This window comes from Heterodontus francisci, chromosome 1, assembly GCF_036365525.1.
Source record: "Heterodontus francisci isolate sHetFra1 chromosome 1, sHetFra1.hap1, whole genome shotgun sequence".
Lineage (NCBI taxonomy): Eukaryota > Metazoa > Chordata > Chondrichthyes > Heterodontiformes > Heterodontidae > Heterodontus > Heterodontus francisci.
The window spans coordinates 268951053-268971922 of NC_090371.1; the positions used below are offsets into that span (position 1 = coordinate 268951053).

The window sequence follows — 20870 nt, forward strand, 5'->3', positions numbered from 1 at the left end:
CCACCAGTCCCGCTGTGCTCCGCAACATCTCCCTGCCGGCTCTTCCTCTTAGTCTTACTTACCTTATTTACTAGTTCCCCCTCATTTATTTCACTTTCTGTCCTACTGCTGTGATTCCCACCCCCCTGCCACACTAGTTTAAACCCTCCCGAGTGACACTGGCAAACCTCGCAGCCAGGATATTTGTGCCCCTCCAGTTTAGATGCAACCTGTCCTTATACAGGTCCCATCTGTCCCTGAAGAGATCCCAATGGTCTAGATATCTGAAACCCTCCCTTCTACACCAGCTGCTCAGCCACGTGTTTAGCTGCACTATCTTCCTATTTCTAGCCTCACTGGCACGTGGCACAGGGAGTAATCCCGAGATTACAACCCTAGAGGTCCTGTCTTTTAACTTTCTACCTAACTCCCTAAACTCCCCCTGCAGGACCTCGTCACTCTTCCTGCCTATGTCATTGGTACCGAATGCCCCCTGTCCGTTCAGAGACATCCTTGACCCTGGCACCAGGGAGGCAACATATCATCCTGGAGTCTATCTGTGCCCCTGACTATAGAGTCCCCTATAACTATTGCTCTTCTGCGCTTTGTCCCTCCCTGCTGAACAACAGTGCCAGCCATGGTGCTGCTGCTGTAATGAAGAAACAAATCTATGAATGCAGAAATATAGATCTGTAGAGTTGATAATACAGGTAGAAAAGATGCAGACCTATATATTGGACATTTTTAATACTAAAAAGGAGAAAGTTAAAATAGAAAGTTAAAATGCTAGGTTAGGATAAGAAGGAAGATAGCTTCCTTATGAAGTGGTGGGAAGAATATGCGAGAATCAAAAATCTATTTTAATTGGAAACTTCAACTAGCCAAATTGTAAATTGTAAATACTTAAATGCTGCAGAAATCTGGGTTAATGAAAGTAATTTAGGACTGCTTCATGATCAAGTGTGTTAAAGTAGTGTAGATCTTGAGCAGACAATGACCTACATGACATGCAGAAAATGAAGTTGTGGCCTCTAGAGGGGCAGCAACCACAGAATGATCAAGTTCAACATGGTCTGGGATTTAGAAATGCAGAAGACTCAGAGCCTGGGATATAATTTTAAATGGCTAACCTAACTGGGATGTTGGGCCTAAAACAGATTGATAGAGCTGGATTGTTTATCACATTCCAGTACAGGAAACATTGAACACTTGTAAAGCCATACAGCTGAGCACACAGGATAAATGTATAGTTTAAACTAGGAAGCATAGACCAATCCCATAGACCAAACATGATTCTAAATGGATCAACAAAACAATTGACAGTGATGTAAGGAACAAAATTAACTAATACAACATCTGCAGAGCATGAGGGAGGACTCTGGGATTAGAAAATCAGAATATTCAGAACCATGTTGTAAGGGCAGTTAGAGGGTTGAAGAGGAATCTGGAAATGAGTGTCTTGCATCTGCAGCTACACAATTCTTTCAGCATCATAATAGGGCAACCAGAGAAGGGGTGCAAACTGGGCCAAAGCTGAAATTAATATACTGTTCCTCACATGATGCACTAAGGAAATGACGAACAATGGGAATTCCCCCTACACTGGAAACCGACTAATCTGCATTGGCTCCCCAATGCATTGAATTAAAAATCCTTGTTCTCATTTTCATAGTCTCACCCCACCATCTCTCTGCGACCTTTTCCAGTCTTTTATTTCCCCTTGCATCCTTTGATCCTCCATTCACCCCAAAATTAGTAGCTACTTAGTACTGCAATATTGAACTCTGTCTAAACCTCTCCTTTTCAGAAACTTCTCAATCAGTCTTTTAAGTCCAGCTTTCAGTTGCCTTTCCTAACTTTTGCACCATGGATTCATGTCTGTTCCTTTATCCATTTTTTTTCTTTCCCCCTTTGTAAAGTGCCTTGGAACATTTTCTATATAAAGGACATTATATAAATGCAAATCATTGTTGCCTTAGGATATTTAAAGATGATCAGATAGATATGGTCTGAGGATATGGTTCTTGACACTCGCACACAATCCATAAACCTAGGAATACAACAGGGTACACCAGGCAATTTTGTAGTGCTTTCAAACAGACATTTGAATTATTAGAAGTTACATTGTGTCAATCAATCTGGAATTGTTGACTACCATGTGTCTATCACTTTACAATGCAATATGAAGTGTATATTATCTCTGAAGAAGTTATAAGTATTGGTGTGGAAGATCTGGAATTTAGCTAATCCAATATTGATGAGCAAAGCAAAGCCAATCTCAAAGAAATAATTTTTTAAGATTTTGATGTCTAGCATTTGAAGGTTTGTTTAATCCTGATGAATGTAAAATGGGGCACTGGCACCAGTATTGGGAACAGTGGGAGCTGTACTGTTGCAATGGCCCTCATTTGGACCGTGCTGGGACCAGTATCTTGGCGAATCATTTAACTAGGGCTATAGAGAGGGCTTTAAACTAAATAGTTGGTGGGTGGTGTGGACTTCAGGTGAGGGGAAATTTAGAAAGTCGATGAAAAAGGACAAGGCAATAATAATGCAGGGTAGTAATACGAGTAATGATAACCAGATTGTGACAGGAAGGGACAGAGTGTACACAGACAAGAGTGCACCAGCAAATAAGGTCAGAGTAAGGAAAAATGGTAGAGACTAAATTAAAGGCTCTTTATCTGAATGCAGGCAGAATTCTTAACAGGATAGATGAATTGATAGCACAAATAGAAATAATTGGGTGTGATATGATGGCCTTTACGGAGACGTGGTTGCAAGGTGACCAAGGCTGGGAACTAAATATTCAAGGGTATCTGACATTTAGGAAAGTTAGGAATAAAGGAAAAAGAAATGGTGTAGCTCTGTTAATAAAAGATGAGCTCAGTTCAGCAGTGAAGTGATCTTGGCTCGGTAGATCAAGATGTGGAATCAGTTTAGGTGGCGATAAGAAATAGCAAAGGAAAGAAGTCACTGAGAGTAGTTTCTAGGCCCCCTGACAGTAGCTATAGTGTAGGACAGAGTATAAATCAAAAAATAATGGAGGCTTGCACAAAAGGTACTGCAATAATCGTAGGCAATTTAATCATTATATAGATTGGACTAATCAAATTGGCAAAGATAGCCTGGAGAATGAGTTCAAAATCAACAAATATTTCATTAAGAAATCTACTTATGATTAAAAAAATAAAATTACTGTTCCAAAAAATGTTTTTTAAATGAAATTAGATCCTCCAATCAGACCCATGCATTATAATGGAACATTTTGTATAGTGGATGGGAGTTCTTTGTAGGGTGATATAGATGCATGTACTTGTCAGTTGAATGTGACTTTGGCCCTCTTTGTCATGTTCTTGAATTTCTATTCCCTCAATTGGGGAAATGGGATTGAATTGTTTAGTTGCCTTCAGTCAGTTTATGACGGGACCTACAAAGGGGAGGGAGAAAGTGGTGGAAGTACCCAGCCGGCCCCTTCCTCCCCGATTATGTAAAACCAGCTTAATTCAATTCTAATTGCTAAAATGTAGAAAATCAGCATTGAGTTGAACATTTTCACTTATTGGGTATCCTGGAAGTAATCTGCTTTGATTTAGAATTTTCAGGGAACAGTGCCCAATTTTACATCCATCATCACTGACAATATAATAAAAACATTCAGACTAGTAACTTATGCCTAGATTAATCTTCTATTAAAACTGAAGATTTAGTATCTAGTTGCAGAGGAGCATTAGCAAAAGGCATGGGAGTAGGTCACTCTCCCAAATAAGGGAAGTGGGGGGGGAAGCAACAGCCAAACAAAAATATGCAACAGTGTTTCAGAAAAAATTTAAATCGTGTCATCTTTGCATGAGATTCTGTTCTTCCCCATTTAAACATTTGAAATCACATCCATCCATCCATCCCTTATCAGCTGGAAACAGCTGTTGCCATTCCCTCTGATCCCTGCACTTATAAGTGACAGAAGCACCAGCAGCCCAACAATTCTGGCATTCTTGTGAGCAAGCTGTTGGTGACCTCATTCTTTTAAAATACCAATCGGATAGAAGTACATCAAAATAATTATAACTCAATAATCCTTTTTTTAAAGGAACAGTTATATTTCTAGCTATAAGTAACAGTTACAAATAAATCTACCTTTTAATTTCCAAACTGATTTGGTTACTTTCTGCTTAAAATAAAACAATGTTAATTTTGGAATGTAAAGAACATAAGTATTGTACAGTATATGCTGTCTGATTTCCGATTTTTTGCTGTAGGGAGCGAATGAGGGTGCAAGATACAAATAAACCACTTACATACGTAACAAAAGAAACTACAATTCAAAAGAGATTCATTGGCTGTAAAATGCTTTGTGACGTTCTGAGAACGTGAAGGGCATATCATTGCAAGTTCTATTTTTTTTTTAATTGGCAGCTGACAATGTCCTTAGGAAGGATATTATTGCCATAGAGGGAGTGCATCGAAGGTTCACCAGACTTGTTCCTGGAATTGCAGGACTGGCCTATGAAAAGAGATTGGGGTAACTGGGCTTGTATTCTCTAGAGTTTCAAAGAATGAGAGGTGATCTCATTGAAATCTACCAAATACTTAGAGATCGACAGGGTAGATGCAGGTAAGATGTTTCCCTGGTTGGGGAGTCTCGAACCAAGGGACACAATTTCAAAATAAGGGGGATGAGGAGAAATTTCTTTACTCAGGTTGTGACTCTTTGGAATTCTCTACCCCAGAGGACTGTGGAAGCTCAGTCATTGAGTATGTTTTAAGCAGAGATTGACAGATTTCTAAATACCAGTGACATAAAGGGATATGGGGATAGTGTGGGGAAAAAGGCATTGAAGTGGATGATCAGCCATGGTTGTATTGAATGGCAGAACAGGCTCGATGGGCTGAATGGCCTACTCCTGTTCCTTTGTTCCTGTCCCTCTTTAAGGCCAGAATCCAAGTTAATAAAACTTAACTATGAATCTGGGGCTTGGGGAAAGCAAACATTGCCAAAACTAACATGGGTTTTATTTTTGTGCTAAACTGAGCAGCGCACAAATGATTGAAAAAAACACAAACAGTCTGGTTTACAAAATACCTGTTTTTTTCTTCTCTTAGGTTCCTGTATTGTTGCATATTGGACATATGGCACCTGGTTGGGAGCAGTTAATTGTCCCATTTGCAGACAAATGGTAAGATAAATAAAGCCATTCAATTTATGTTGCAGAATACAAAATTCATTACAGATGGTTTGATATGCTAAAAATAAAAATGTTGCAAAAGTCTTTTCTACTTTTTCTCTACAAGATTGCTGCAAGAAAAGTTTTCAATTTGATGAAATAATTTCATTAAAGCAACTGCCATTGTAATAAGGTGCCAACTGATGTAGTCAATTATATTTAATAAAGGATTGGTAGAGTGCTTTTACCACAATAGGCATTTATTTCTTGTTGGTCAGATGGTAATTTTATGTCATATCAAGCCTAACAACTGGAGCCATTATCAATATTACAAATAATTAGAGCCAGGAAAGATAATTGGTTTAACAGTTGGGTTGGGAGGAGATCTAGGGAGCAGGAGATGGGTCTCAAGGAAGCAATAATGTAACTAATGGAGTGCCACAGGGTTCAGTCCTTGGGCCCCAACTATTTACAATCTATATTAATGACTTGGATGCAGGGATAGAAGGTACTATAGCCAGATTTGCAGATGACAGTAAAATAGGTGGGATAGTAAGTTGCAATAAAGAAATAAGAAATTTACAAATGGATATGGACAGGTTAGGTGAATGGGCCAAAATTTGGCAGATGGAGTTTAACTTGGATGTGTGAGGTTAACCATTTTGGTCGGAAGAATAGAAAGGCAAATTATCTAAATGGAGAGAAACTTCAGAGTGCTTCGGTGCAGAGGGATCTGGGTGTCCTGGTGCATGAATCGCAGAAACCTAGAATGCAGGTGCAGCAGGTAATAAGGAAGGCAAATGGAATTTTGATATATATTGCTAAAGGAATAGAATACAAAAGTAGGGAAGTGTTGCTACAACTGTCCAAGGCATTAGCGAGACTGCACCTGGAGTATTGTGCACTGTTTTGGTCCCCTTACTTGAGGAGGGATATAGTTGCATTGGAGGCAGTTCAGAGGAGGTTCACTAGCTTGATTCCAGGGATGAGGGGTTTGTCTTATGAAGAGAGATTGAGCAGTTTAGGCCTTTACTCTCTAGAGTTTAGAAGAATGAGAGGATATCTAATTGAGGTATATAAGATGATTAAGGGGATTGACAAAGTAGACGTAAAGAGGATGTTTCCTCTTGTGGGGCAACCTAGAACGAGAGGTCATAATTTTCGGATAAGGGGTAGCAGATTTAAAACAGAGATGAGGAGAAATTACTTCTCTCAAAGGGTCGTGAGTCTGTGGAATTCACTACCCCAGAGTGCAGTGTATGTCACGACATTGAGTAAATTTAAGGAGGAGATAGACAGATTTTTAATTAGTAATGGGTTGAAGGGTTATGGAGAACGGGCAGGAAAGTGGAGTTGAGGCCGAGATGAGATCAGCCATGATCATATTGAATGGCGGGGCAGGCTCGAGGGGCTGAATTGCCTACTCCTGCTCCTAGTTCTTATAAGCTAAGAGAGGGCAGTGGGAGAGAAATTGCAGAATGACCTGATCAAAAGTAGCTGCATAGATGATTTTAGAGAGAAATAAATCCATGAGCTCTTTGCACTTAGTCCGAGACATGAGAGTGACAAAACAAAAAGAGGTTGTGGGTCACTGTCATCTTCCAAAATAATCTTGAAGTAATGGCAGGGTTTGGTTGAGGAGACAAAAGCATACCAGAGCTTAATGTGGTTGAACTAGATCTGGCGATAATTTGAGATCGGTCCTTTGACAGGTACGCTTGAGTTTGCAATCATAGAACATAGAACATTACAGCGCAGTACAGGCCCTTCGGCCCTCGATGTTGCGCCGACCTGTGAAACCATCTGACCTACACTATTCCATTTTCATCCATATGTCTATCCAATGACCACTTAAATGCCCTTAAAGTTGGCGAGTCTACTACTGTTGCAGGCAGGGCGTTCCATGCCCCTACTACTCTCTGAGTAAAGAAACTACCTCTGACATCTGTCCTATATCTATCACCCCTCAACTTAAAGCTATGTCCCCTCGTGTTTGCCATCACCATCCGAGGAAAAATACTCACTATCCACCCGATCTAACCCTCTGATTATCTTATATGTCTCTATTAAGTCACCTCTCCTCCTCCTCCTCTCGAACAAAACCAACCTCAAGTCCCTCAGCCTTTCCTCGTAAGACCTTCCCTCCATACCAGGCAACATCCTAGTAAATCTCCTCTGCACCCTTTCCAAAGCTTCCACATCCTTCCTATAATTCGGTGACCAGAACTGCATGCAATACTCCAGGTGCGGCCGCACCAGAGTTTTGTACAGCTGCAGCATGACCTCGTGGCTCCGAAACTCAATCCCCCTACTAATAAAAGCTAACACACCATATGCCTTCTTAACAGCCCTATTAACCTAGGTGGCAACTTTCAGGGATTTATGTACCTGGACACCAAGATCTCTCTGCTCATCTACACTACCAAGAATCTTCCCATTAGCCCAGTACTCTGCATTCCTGTTACTCCTTGCAAAGTGAATCACCTCACACTTTTCCGCATTAAACTCCATTTGCCATCTCTCAGCCTATCTATGTCCCTCTGTAACCTGCAACATCCTTCGGCACTATCCACAACTCCACCGACCTTCGTGTCATCCGCAAATTTACTAACCCACCCTTCTACACCCTCTTCCAGGTAATTTATAAAAATGACAAACAGCAGTGGCCCCAAAACAGATCCTTGCGGTACACCACTAGTAACTAAACTCCAGGATGAACATTTGCCATCAACCACCACCCTCTGTCTTCTTTCAGCTAGTCCTTAGATTTAAGAGATTAAAGATGTAAATTGTAGCTGTGGAACAGAGTGAGAGACTGTGACTGAATTGTTAGGAACAATGGCATGGAAAACAGACAAGGGAACAGCAGCAGCGGTGTCATGCAAGTACAGAGCCAGGGAACAAGAAATTAGGAGTTAGCAATTGGAAAGAGAATCTGTGAGAGTTTAGGGAAGAGATTGTTTTTCCTGGGGGAGGGTGAGGATTGTTTGGTTGGAGGAAGGTAAGGGGATATAGTTGGTAAAGGTGACAAGAAAGTGGCCTGAGAGGTTAGTGGACATATTCTGCTGATGGGATAGGACATACTCCAGATTGAAGATGGAGGGGTCTGGAATGTTGGCTGATGGATATGAGTTTGTAATTCAAGATTATGACACGCTTTTGCTTGGGAAGTTTGTAGGACAGGCCGTTCTCCAGTCTCTGGATGTTAACGAGGAGGACTTTGCAGAGTAAAATTGATGTGATTATCTAAGTCTTGTCCTGATATACCTGTGCTTATAGGTCCATCCAATATTGTCTTCCGAGCCTCAGCCCCAAAATTGCCTCTGCTCCTGGCCTGTGTTGCTCCCAGTTACTAAATAATAGGAAACTGATGCCACTCCATCCCTGCTCCAGCTCAGTCCCCATGTCATGTTTCAGTTCCATTTTGACTCCCACTTTATCCACAATCTGCTATTTCTAAATAAATTGTAACTATTTTTAATTCTGCACACTCTCTTGTCCCAATTTTCCTCTGTTGACTTCTGTTCTTTATTTTCTTTGTCTATCCCATTTTAGAAGTTTTACTTTTGTTAAAACCTAATCTGATGTCCTAATTTCTTCTCTCCCCTAAAGTTTATTTTAGAATCTTTTAGTTATCTTTCTTCCTGCTCATAATTGCTAGCAATCATTTTGGAAATGAAACTAAGTCTTTTTTTGTACAAAATGGATTTTAGCTGCCTGCAAAATAGTTTTGCAGGCTTTTTTTTACGGCCAACTGAAAGCTCAGAATTTAAAATTGACTCAGATGTGCCCAGATCAGTATTTGACCTTTTTTTGAGGTCAAACCATGAGAAGGATACTAAGTCAGAATACTCACTACTGTTTTAATGGCGCCCAGATGTATAAATATATCCATGGTTCTACAAGGGCTAAAGTCAAGAAAGTTGTCACATTAAAGAAAAGAAGAACCGAGAGGAAAACATTGTTATATATATTTACTTGTATTTTTCAGTTTAAAAAAAAAACTTGTCATAATAGAAAGTGATTTGTTGCAATGATGAATCTTGCATTTATCGTAGCACCACAACCTACTCGGTCAGTTTTTCTCATCACTGCCAGTTTAGTTCTAAAGTGCCAAAGTTCCATCTCACTCCATCGACTGAACTGAAAAGCTGTTAAATTTTCCTCACTAAAGAAAAGCAGAATACTGCCAAAAAGAGCGAGTGAGTCTGTACTGTTATGTCAATTTAACCGAATATATCTTTTAATAAAAGACTTGCATTTATATAGCATCTTGTATAGCAATTTTCATGACCTTAGGATATCCCAAAATACTTTACAGCCAATGAAGTGTTTTTGAAGTGTAAACATGGTTGTAATGCAGGAAACGTGGCAGACTATTTTCACACAGCAAGGTCCCGCAAAGAGCATTTGTGATGTTGATTGAGGGTTAAATATTGACTAGGACACCAAGGATAACTCCCCTGCTCCTCTTTGAAATCATGCCAAGGCATCTTTTACATCCACCTGAGAGGGCAGACGAGCTCTGAACTTAGGGTCTCATCCGAAAGATGGCACCTCCAACAGTGCAGCAATCCCTCAATACTGCACTGGAGTGTCAGCCTATATTTGTCCCAGAACTTTAATTCATTTTATTGTGAATATAAACCAATGTGTTCAGAGATGAAGAACAACAAATATTATTAATCTATGAAAATGCCTGCTACAAAAGTACCTCTCTGTATTGCCCCACAATTTTGGAGAGTTTTCCCACACTAAAGTGCTTGCCCTACTCTAAGGAGGTGACTGAAAGATTACGTATTTTAGTGTAGATGGTGGGGTACTTAAAACTGAAAGCAGCTTTCCTTTTCTAAAGAACGTTAGAAGTAGGCAGTACCATCATGGAACATAGAAAAGATGAAATAATTCCTACGCAAAATCACATCCATGCTAATTTTTTTAAGGCATTTTGTAATCCTAAAAAGGCAACAAAAACCCTGTCCAAACCGTGACACATCTTTAGCTTTTATCCATCAGACAGCTAGAACTGCAAGGGAAGGACTCTGAGCTCACTGTGGGCTTTCATCCTCCGCCCAATAAATTAGCACTGGAATTATTCATCAACTGCATGGACAGCAGCCAAAAGGGCAGTTTCAAATGCACAGCAGGAGCTGCCCAACAAAAGCCATCACAGAACTGAACCAAAAAACTTTAAGTCTATTCAGTTAGGGTGAGGTGCTGTGGGTCAGTTAGGTCATTGTCAGTTAGGATTAGTATTAGAAAAAGAATTCACACAAAGGTTCAGTCCATATGGAATGCTTCCCGACAAGTAGCTATTGAAGCTAAGTATACTTTAAAAAATATAAAAGGATATTGTGGGGGAAATATGGCTCAGTGCACTTGTGCAAGCTTAGGGGTTGAATGGCCTACAATTCTATAACTAATTATACTTGGGAATTAAAGACTTCTTTAGCCATATTTCTCAAAACACTGGATTCAACTGTGAGTTGGAGAAGTGCATGATGGAGTAGTTGCATCACCTGAGGCTGGATGGAATTTGAATCAAATAAAATTTCTACTTGAATTAACAACTGAGTTCCCCTTTCTGGCAATAAGATCGCCTTCATATAACCTTTTGGAACAAAGCCTTGTGCACCAGTGTCCAAAGATGATTGATATATTGAATATTAATAACTGTAGCACATGCACCACTGGGGAATATTTCCCAATGAGTTCTGGAATCAATTCCACAAAGACTGTTGCAGATTAAAAGAAAAATTAATTTTTGAAGGAACTCTGCAGACTTGAAATCTTTTGGATGTAGAGCTTTAATCCTCTTCACACTTTTTCTATGATTTAGTAACAAATATTACTTGATTTGAGAGCCCTGGATAGTCCAAACGTTCCAGAAAGGTGTTGTACTTTCCAGCTTGTTTTATACAAAATGTGGACCAGGACTGGGGGAGGAGAATGAAAACCAAGTTAGTGTCTTTTGAACCTCTACATAACCAGAAGAGCTGGGAACTGAAGGAAATAAAAAAAATTGAAGAGTGCATCAGTAACACAGAATTATGCTAAAGAATAGTTAGGCACTGTAATTGTAGTATTTTAGTCATTGAGTTTCAAATGCATCCCAATAAATGGAACAGATGTGTTAAATAAAGAACAGATAAGACTCAAAAGCATGGGAAGTCAGGGGAAAGATATTAAGGGATGTATTCAGGGAAGTTCTTGCACTTAAATGAAACCTCTTTATTCAAAGTGCAAGAAGTTATTCAAGCATTCACCATTAATCAGCATCAAATAGCGAGCTTTGTGAAACTGACTAGCTATGCCTGTAAAATCTGCATACAGTGACTAATTGTATACTGGAAGTTTAGGTGGGGCACCTTTTGCCTCCAGCTTCATTTTATCCGTGCTTGCTGCTTAGCTAGAAGCTACTAGTGCAAAGTTTCCATTGAAGGCTCGGATTAGCAAATGGCAGTTAAATTCCCCCTGCATAAGTGCCAGCTAATGACCGTCTCCCAACATGAAAAGCTCAACCACCACCTCCTGACCTTCAACAGTACCATCATTGACTTGACCAGACCTGCCATATCAAAACTGGATGCTCTGACAAGTGGCTCACTTTCTGACTTGTCAGACATCTACCATGTTCAGGGCTCAAGTGTCAGTCTTGTCTCAGTCATAGCACTATTGTCTTTGTGCCAGATGGATATGGTTTCAAGTCACATTTCATAGCTTAGTGCGTAGTCTTAGGCTGGCATTTTATTGCAGCATTGAAGGAGTGACACACACAGAGATGTTTGAGGCCCCATTTTCCCCTGGGTGTATGCAGAAGATCCTATGGCACTGTTTGAAGAAGTTCAGGGAGTTCTAGTGCCCTGACTAAATTTTATCCTTCAACCAACACTACTAAATAACTGATGATCAGTTCATGTATCTTATTGTTTTGTGGTACCTTGCTACGTGTAAAGTGACCAAACCTTACAAGTACTTAACTAGCTGTGAAGCACTTTGGACTACTTGACCCTAAATGCCAGTTCTTTACATCAGACGTGTAATGGAATATTCACCATTCATCTGGATGGACACAATGTCATTCAAGAGGAAAGAGCACCTTTATCACTGGATTTAATATCCACTCATTCCACCATAAGCACCTTGTGGCTGCAGTATGTATGATAAATTGAAAGTTTGGTAGCATCGTGGTTATATTACTGGAGTAGTAATCAGAGGCCTGGATTAATAATCCATGAGAGAAGAATTCAAATCCTACCGTGACAGTTTAAGAATTTTAATTTACTCTTTTAAAAGTGGAAAAATAAGGCTGTTATTGTCATTTTTTTAAAAACCATCCTTCATGAAAGGAAACCTGCCAGCTTTGGGTCTTGGATGTTTTCTTGGTTGCAGCAGTGCTAAAGGCACTATCTAAATGAAAGTTGTTGCTAGTCACTCCTTTTGGAATACATATCCTACTATTCTTAAAAAAAAAAATCAGGGCCAGCCTGACTTAAAGGGCCCCGAGATGAGATAATTGCCCCGTATTGTCTCGCTTGACTGTGATCCGTGGTATTCCACAAACTCATCTACCTTTAATACACAATTTTGACACCTGCAACCTCGTTTTATTTAAACCTATATAACTTCACTTTGTTTTAAAACGTTCCTACATTTTTTTGAACAAAAGAGTGATCATAAATTCTGAAACCTGGACAGAGCCTTTACTTGGGGTTCAGTCTAGACATTCCCATGTCCTTATAATAGAAGCAAGAGGACGATAAAATAACTGAGGCATGCAGGATAAGCCTTACAGCAAAGAAGGCAGCCACCAACTTCCACCATCGTGTTCCCTCAAGATTGTCTCCATGGGATCTGCTTAAAAATGCAATAGATCACTAAGGAAGCATAGAAGGAACTGTATCTCCCATTCAACACATCCTTGCAAACCCATAATCCAAAGAATAGACAAACCTCAGTACACTGGGCTTTTTATCACCAAGTGCTTTTACTGTGTGCAAACAGGTGCTGCTTTTATCCCAGTGTCGCCTTGTATTGTTCTTAAACTTACCCTAGTTTTGCACTGAAGTGCTTCCTAAGGGTCACAGATGCCTGTGGGCTTGGCTGCACTGCAGTAGTACAAGCTTCTTGAGACTGAGATGACCTTGGTGTCAGGATGTCTGAGTCTCTGAAGAACTCTCCAGCCTGAGTTACTGCAGACGTGAGCAGTCTGGTTCTGTATTTTGCCACCAATTTGAGCAGGCATCTGAGGAGAAGGTCACATTAGCTGTTATTGTGAAGTTAGATTCTATTCATGCCACTTGTGCTAGGTCCTGGATCTGAATGCCCAATGATCAGTGGTGGGGCAGAGATTGTAGTCTGTTAGATTCTACAGACCCTGAAAGATGGCACCCCAAAAGCATTTGGAAGCTAGTTGTCATTGTTCTATCCAAATGGGTCCCTAAGGGCTTAAATGGTCAAAGCACTTGACATCCTTACAGCTGCAGGATCAGGCAGCTGTAGCAGCAGTATAGGAACAGCAGGCCACCCAGCTGTAGGAGGAGCACTCAGTATATATGCATGAGTAATAGTTCATGAAGTGGAAAACTCTTTGGAAGAGCCACCTCGGTCAGAGAAGCCTGCAGTTTACACATTCACCCTATCTGTTTGCTTATACCCTGGAAGATAGCACTGAATGGCAGAGTTGTGCTCATATTCACTATAAGTGTCATAAAATCTATATCTTCACACAGTTTTAGAAAGAGCCACACCTAAATGTCATAACTTGTCTTTTTTCTTTACAGATGATTGGCCAGCTCTGTTTAACATTTTCAGTTTTTGTTTCAGATTTTCATCATTTGCAGTTTCTTATTTCATATGTTTATGAAATAATTTCAACAGTTTATATCTGAGATATTCACAGGTTATATCTAATTCAAACAGTTTATATCAGTTCATATTTACTCAATTTATATCTGATATTCACAGTTTATATCTGCACTATTCTATTTAAGTCTACTATTTACAGTCTATATTTGTGCTATTCACAGATTGTGCCATTCAAACAGATTGTGGCTGTGCTTTTTGTTGAGTTTATAGGATAGTCAAATAGCCTTACCCTTACAACATGTTTGAGGACCAGGAAACACTAAGACGTGTGATTAATATTTTTTATTCATCAAAACACTGATGCAATCTATGCAATGTTCATGAGACTAGTACTGAAAGGATTCTCATGATTGCACTCATCTGGCGCTGTAAGCGTCTTGACTGCTTATGCTAGTCTATGCAAGGTTAAGTAAAAGTCCCGAATGGATGTGTATCTTGGGGTTAATGGTGTTTCCTTAATGTGATGCTGTCACATCAGTGCGTTCTATCTATATCTAGGAAGTGTGCATGCTCTTTCTGTCTGTCATTTTGGGAACTTAGTAGACCATGTTGCACCTGAGAAATGCGTGCTGTGCAGCCCAGTTTCTGGGATGATGTCTTTTACCTGCGCGTTTGTGAATCAATAAAGTGCAGCACATCAGAGGGCCCAATCCAACAGGGGTTGGATTGAAGCCAGCTGGAATAGAACAGCAATATGGCTGGTTTCATTCCTAACTCTTGCAAGCAGCACTATTACTAGCAGGCCTTTGGTAGCCTGAATATTCCCATGGATCTAGTGCATCGTTTGTCATCTTCAATAGCACTATTACACTGCATGCAACTCCCACCTGCACAGATCGTCAGAGTCAATCAAGTGATCCCCAGCAAAAAACCTATACTTCATCCACTTGGCTCACAGTATATGAGGATATCATGGGGAACACCGCAAGAGATCTTTTGCATTCTCTGTGTTCATAATATAAACATTATCTATTTAAACATCCTCTCAGAATCTATACTGACACTTAATATGGTTGTGAACAGTACTACAACTTTAGAATTTAAAAAAATTCATTCTGTATAATTACATAAAGATGAAGTCGAGATTTGAGTTGAACCCTGTCAGCTAAAGTAATTTTAATGGTAAGCAAATTAGTAGATTAATCGCTATGATTTGAATATGTGCAGTCATTATTTAATTTATGATTTTAATTGTCTTATTGGTAGGTTACATTGTTATTTCCACTGTTCCCAGTGAATGATCAGCAGCAAGAGTCTACGCAGGTTATTCAAAATATAAATAATTATAACAGAAGATTTTCTGGTCAGCCCAGATCTGTAAGTATACTAGAATTGCTAGGACGGGTGCTTGATGGTCGGCGCTGGGCCGAAGGGCCTGTTTCTGTGCTGTAAAACTCTGACTCTATAAGCTAATTCTAAGAATTAACAGTTAGGAAAAATGATTTTAAAAATTACTTTTGGATTGAAATATTTTATATTTCACTTTCTATGTAAAAGTTAAATCTACACATCCCACATCTACGTTTGAACCTGTTTTCAAGGAGTAATCACGTTTTGGAATATGCATTCCAGAAATCCTTCCTCCCCATATCTGGCATTGAGCGTCTACAGTTATTGTGCATGTGTTTCTGTGCTCTGAAACGTTCACCTGAAAATATTACTTCCATTTGTGGGTATCCCAGACATTCTTGGGTTCCAGAATTTCCCACATTATCTAAGTTCTACAAGTCTTGTCTGTATTGCCATACTAATTATGCACTAGTTGACAATTAACCTCCCACCCAACTCCCATTCAATGACCCAACTCGTGCTCAGACCAAATTCTCCAAGATCAATCTCACTCTGCTTCCCACTCAGGTGCATCATAGCTTATTATCTACTACAACTCTGATCTTCTACAAGATCCAAACAAATCCTTCCTACTGTTTTCATCCCTTATTGACTAGTGACTTTTCTTTTTTAACCTCATTGACCTGATCATAGTAACACAGCTGTGCTTCAAGATTGAATAATTTGTAATGAAGTATGTAAAATCTTTATCCTGGGCTTCTTTTATGGGAATGCTTAAAGAGAAACTCCCGAGTACCTTTTCCTGTAAATTTTAACCTGTGTTTATTCGCCAGTCTCAGTGGGATATATAATTTGTATACAAATTCATGGTCATTTTGGACTGAATGACCATTTCTTCTTATATTATTACTTCAATATCCCTTTATTATCCCCTATATGTAATCCACTCAAGATCATGGGTACTTGAATTAAAGTATTTATCTTGAAAATTAGCCACTTACTTAATTTCAGGCCCCAGTGATCAACTTGCCTTATCCATATTTTTATTATATTCAGTTCTGTCAGGCTCTTTGTTGCCCCCTATAAATCTGGAGAATGCAACTAGTTTACTGAGCACTCCATTTTATCTAAACAGGACAAAATCCATCTGAAAACCCAATCAGTTTTTTTTTTAAATCTATTCATTAATAACATTCTTAATGCAGTCAGTGACCACGTACAATTAATTTTCCCTTCTGTCTCTGGACCTCCATGACTTGAGCTGTAATGATTGCTGGCAGCATGATACTTGGGAAGACTGGAGAGACCAGAGTTGGGAGACTAGCCAGTGCTGCAAGAACATCACGGTGACTGAAATCAGCCAAGTAGCTCTTAACAACAGGCAAAGATATTTTTCAAAAGTCGAGTCACTGTGCAACAGAAAGCAATTGTTTTGAGATTGAGCTGCTGCTTTTCATTCAATTCATTTCATTTGTACAATTCACTTAAGCAAACTGTTAAAAATTCTGAGTTAGCACTAGATGTTTTCGTAGGCTTAGTATCACCAGTCACTCCACTAAACTGTCCTCAAATCCCCTACAACCAGGAGTACACATTTACTACCCAATATTTATTTCGGCTGTAGCATAATTCGAACTATAATACGATGCTTTGTTCTGGATGCTGTGATCTCTCACATGCCACTACATTTCCCTATTTTTTAAAAAGCACTCCCAGCCAATAATAAAATAAACCAACTTGAGTTTACATTTAATAAATGGATGAACAATACAGTTTTCATGGAAAGATTTATATACTTCCCATCACTCCTGTCAATGCAAAATTTGCCCTTTAGAAGGCAGCACCCCTGAACAGACTGGTGCTAACTTTAGAATATGCCCTCTGCTGCTCTCTAACTGTTCCAAACTTGAATCTGCATTTGAGGGAGAAGACCGGCTTGATCTTTGACCCTCTTCTCAGCTCCCTATATAAGACAGGCTTTCCAAGCTGCTAATCAATGTTGCCACTTTGAATCCTACCCCAGTGGGCAGGCCCTTGGTGCTTGTTAACTAGTTAATGCCTCTGAATGGAAACCATTCAACATTACAGTTGTGAATCTCCCTGGAATGTGTTAATGAAGCCCATTCCCCGTTGACTATTTTTCCCCCATATTTCCAGCATTGGTAGCTTTTTGGTTTTTATTAGATGACATTTTAATGGCTACCCCATTTCACTTTGAGGTTACTCATCAAACTTCCTAAGTACTTTCATTTCAGCAATTCCAAGGCTCTCAAATTTCAAAAGTATGCTTCAGCTCTAAATCCTTGGTTACCTGAATCCAACTTTCAATCAGAAATATATAAATTAAATAAAGAAAAAACATTGTAAGCCAAATAGGTAAAAATCTTGCTTAAACAGGCCATTCTGTTCATTTCCGTGATCTAGAAGTCATGAGAAAGATTGCACACCGATATTTATTCTTTTAAGTGAGCTCTTCATTTATCATTCATTTTGGTGGCTTAATTGCATGTTTACTTGTTATGTCTTGTATTAAGTAAGGAACTATCCTGTTAACATGGTACCAGTAGGCTTTTTAAGAGTAATTTATCTCATTTCTTCCGCAGTTTATGGATCGGATATTGGATCTACCCACACTACTGCGTCATGCCTTCACAGAACTTTTTTCGATTGGCGGCCTTTTCTGGATGTTTCGAATACGAATTTTCCTTTGTCTGGCGGGTGCCTTATTTTATTTAGCGTCACCGCTGGACTTTATTCCTGAAGCTTTCTTTGGTATTCTGGGATTTCTGGATGACCTATTCGTTATTTTTCTACTCCTCATCTATATTTCCATCATGTATCGAGAGGCAGTAACACAAAGATTGAATAGATGAATTAATATTCCTGTAAGATAAACCTGATTTGAATTTAAGTTAAAAGGGCATATTTTCCTGGAAAGGATATTGTTACTTCTTGTTGAGCAGGTTAGAACCTTTTGCAAACCATGAGCTCCAAGTTAAATATGCAATTTTTGAATTTACAATTACAGCATTTGTTTGCCAACTAACGCAAGTCAGATTGAAATGAGAGAGGAAATACTAAGCTGCTTGTATTGGAAAACTTCATTATAGAGTTGAAATTTGAATTATTGCAGACTTGAAGTTTTATTAAGTTAAATTGCTAAAGGTGCAATTGAGATATTCAATTTGGGGACACATGCAGGATTTTTTTTCATGAATTTTGGTTGTTTAAATGAAAACTGAATCATTGGCAAATCATGAGGCTAGATTATGTACTTTTGAGTTCTGGTTTCTCCTGTTGATTTGCACTTGGTATAAAAATGTAGATGAAAATTGAAGACGTCTATTGTATGTGTAGTTAGGAATTTAACTATTAAAGGAACAGACCTTATTGTAAATAGAATGCAGTGGTTTTTCTACCTGCATATTTTCTATGCTAAAATCACTTATTTGATATTGGAAAGATTTTGGATTCCCTGCATGTAGCAAAATGTGAACAATGTTTTTTTTATTAAAAAGTATGAATGACTTGTTTGTAATACCACTTGATCAGCACCCCATCCACCACCTTAAGTATTCACTCCCTCCACTGGCGTAACATGGCTAGAAGATGCACTGTAGTAACTCACCAAAGCTTCTTCAATCTCTCACCTCGGACAGGGCAGAAAGCGCACGGGAACACCATCATCTCCAGGTCCCACACCATCCTCACTTGGAAATGTATCGCACTTCTCTGTAAGTGGGCCAAAATCCTGGAACTTCCTAACAGCACTTGGAGTACCTTCGGTACACAGACTGCAGCAATTCAGGAAGGCAGCTTGACCACCTTAAGGGCAATTAGGCATGGGCACTAATTGGCCTTGCCAGCAATGCCCACATCCAAAAATGAATTAATGATACTTGATCATTCATTTCTCTGGACAGCACCACTGTCTTCATAACCTGGTCCTAATGAAATCACGAAGGCTTATCGATGATTGTTGATGAGCTGAATCCTAAAGTATTTAAAAGATAAAAGTGAGATTGAAGTGACTGATAGGAGTGGCATAGTACATTGGAACACATATATTTCAGTTGTGATTACTGTTATAATTAAAACTCAGCATCCAATGCTAATTTCACTATACACTAAATTGCCAGTTCTATCTTTGCTCATGTTAATTGTCCATTAAATGTTCAAATTGCTAGGTAACTCATATCTATTAATTGCTTGTGTACTCAAAAGACATCATAGAATTGTTCCAACACTGCAAATTGTTTCTCTTCAGTTGCTTATCCAATTCCTTTTGAAAGCCCCAATTGTACCTATCTCCACCACACTCTCAGGTAGTGCTTTTCCAGATCCTAACCACTCGCTGCATAAATTAGTTTTTCATGTCGCTGTTGGTTCTTTTGCCATTCACCTTAAATCAGCAGCCTCTGATTCTCAATCTTTCCATCAATGGGAACAGTTTCTCCCTATCCTACTGTCGAGACCCTTCATACTTTTGAACACCTATCAAATCTCCTCTCAACCTTCTGAGAACACCAGCTTCTCCAATGTATCTGTGTAACTGAAGCCCCTCATCCCTAGAACCATTCTCTTAAAACCTTTACATTCTTCCTAAGTGCAGTGCCTAGAATTGGACACAATACTGCCAAACCAGTGTTTTATAAAATCTCATCATGACCTCTTTACTTTTGTACTTTATGCCTCTATTTATAAAGCCCAGGATCCTAAATGCCTTTTTAACCACTTTCTCAACCTGCCACCTTCAACAATTTGTGCACATATACCCCCAGGGTCTCTATTCTTGCACCTGCATTAAAATTGTGCACTTTATATTGCCTCTCCTAGTTCTTCCAACCAAAATGTACTTCGCACACCTCTATTAAATTTCACCTGCCACATGTCTGCTCATTCCACCAGCCTGTTTGTCCTCTAAATCTATCAGTATTCTCCAAGTTTTGTATCAAATTTTGAAATTGTGCCATACACACCCAAGTCCAAGTTATTAATATATCAAGAAAAGCAGTGGTCCTAGTACTGACTCCTGGCGAACCCCACTGTATTCCTTCCTCCAGACCAAAAAAATAACCACCACTACTGTTTCCCATCATGTAGCTAACTTTATATCCATCCTAACAGTTTCCTTTTTATTCCACAGGCTTCAACTTTGCTGGCAAATTATTTGACACTATCAAATGCTTTTTGGAAATCTTTATACACATGAACGACATTACCCTCATCGACGCTCTGTTACCTCAAAAGACTCAAATCAAGTTAGTTTAATACAATTTGCCTTTAACAAATCTATGCTGGCTTTCCCTAATTAAGCCTCGCCTCTCCAACTGAGACTTAATTTTGTCCCAGATTATCATCTCAAAGCTTTCCACCAGTGATGTTACTAACTGGCCTGTAATTGAAGTTTACTTCATTATTGTGCAGTCAATGAGGAGTTGTTAGTATATAATCTGTTTTTTGACTTTAAGGTTCAAGAAAGGGTTAATTCACTCACTCAATTGCTTGCGAGTATGCTAAATCAAGGGTCAGGAATATAACTTCAGATTGGATCCAAGCTGGTTGATT

General features: G+C 39.2%; 1 protein-coding gene and 1 long non-coding RNA gene across 3 annotated transcripts in view; one reads left to right on the forward strand and one right to left on the reverse strand.

Moving 5' to 3' along the window:
- rnf170 (ring finger protein 170) overlaps positions 1–18829 on the forward strand; it is a 48157-nt gene extending 29328 nt beyond the window's left edge. For both annotated transcript variants that reach the window (XM_068044537.1, XM_068044545.1), the window contains exons 5-7: positions 5083–5156; positions 15219–15329; positions 17906–18829. In XM_068044537.1, coding sequence (XP_067900638.1) covers positions 5083–5156; positions 15219–15329; positions 17906–18175 — 455 coding nt within the window. In that variant the 3' untranslated portion in view covers positions 18176–18829. The remainder of the gene's footprint in view (positions 1–5082; positions 5157–15218; positions 15330–17905) is intronic.
- Positions 1–19376, reverse strand: part of LOC137376293 (uncharacterized) — a 42842-nt gene extending 23466 nt beyond the window's left edge. Inside the window, exon 1 of the long non-coding RNA XR_010976164.1 lies at positions 18931–19376. This is a non-coding gene — a long non-coding RNA (uncharacterized lncRNA). The remainder of the gene's footprint in view (positions 1–18930) is intronic.
- Between the last annotated feature and the right edge of the window lie 1494 nt (positions 19377–20870).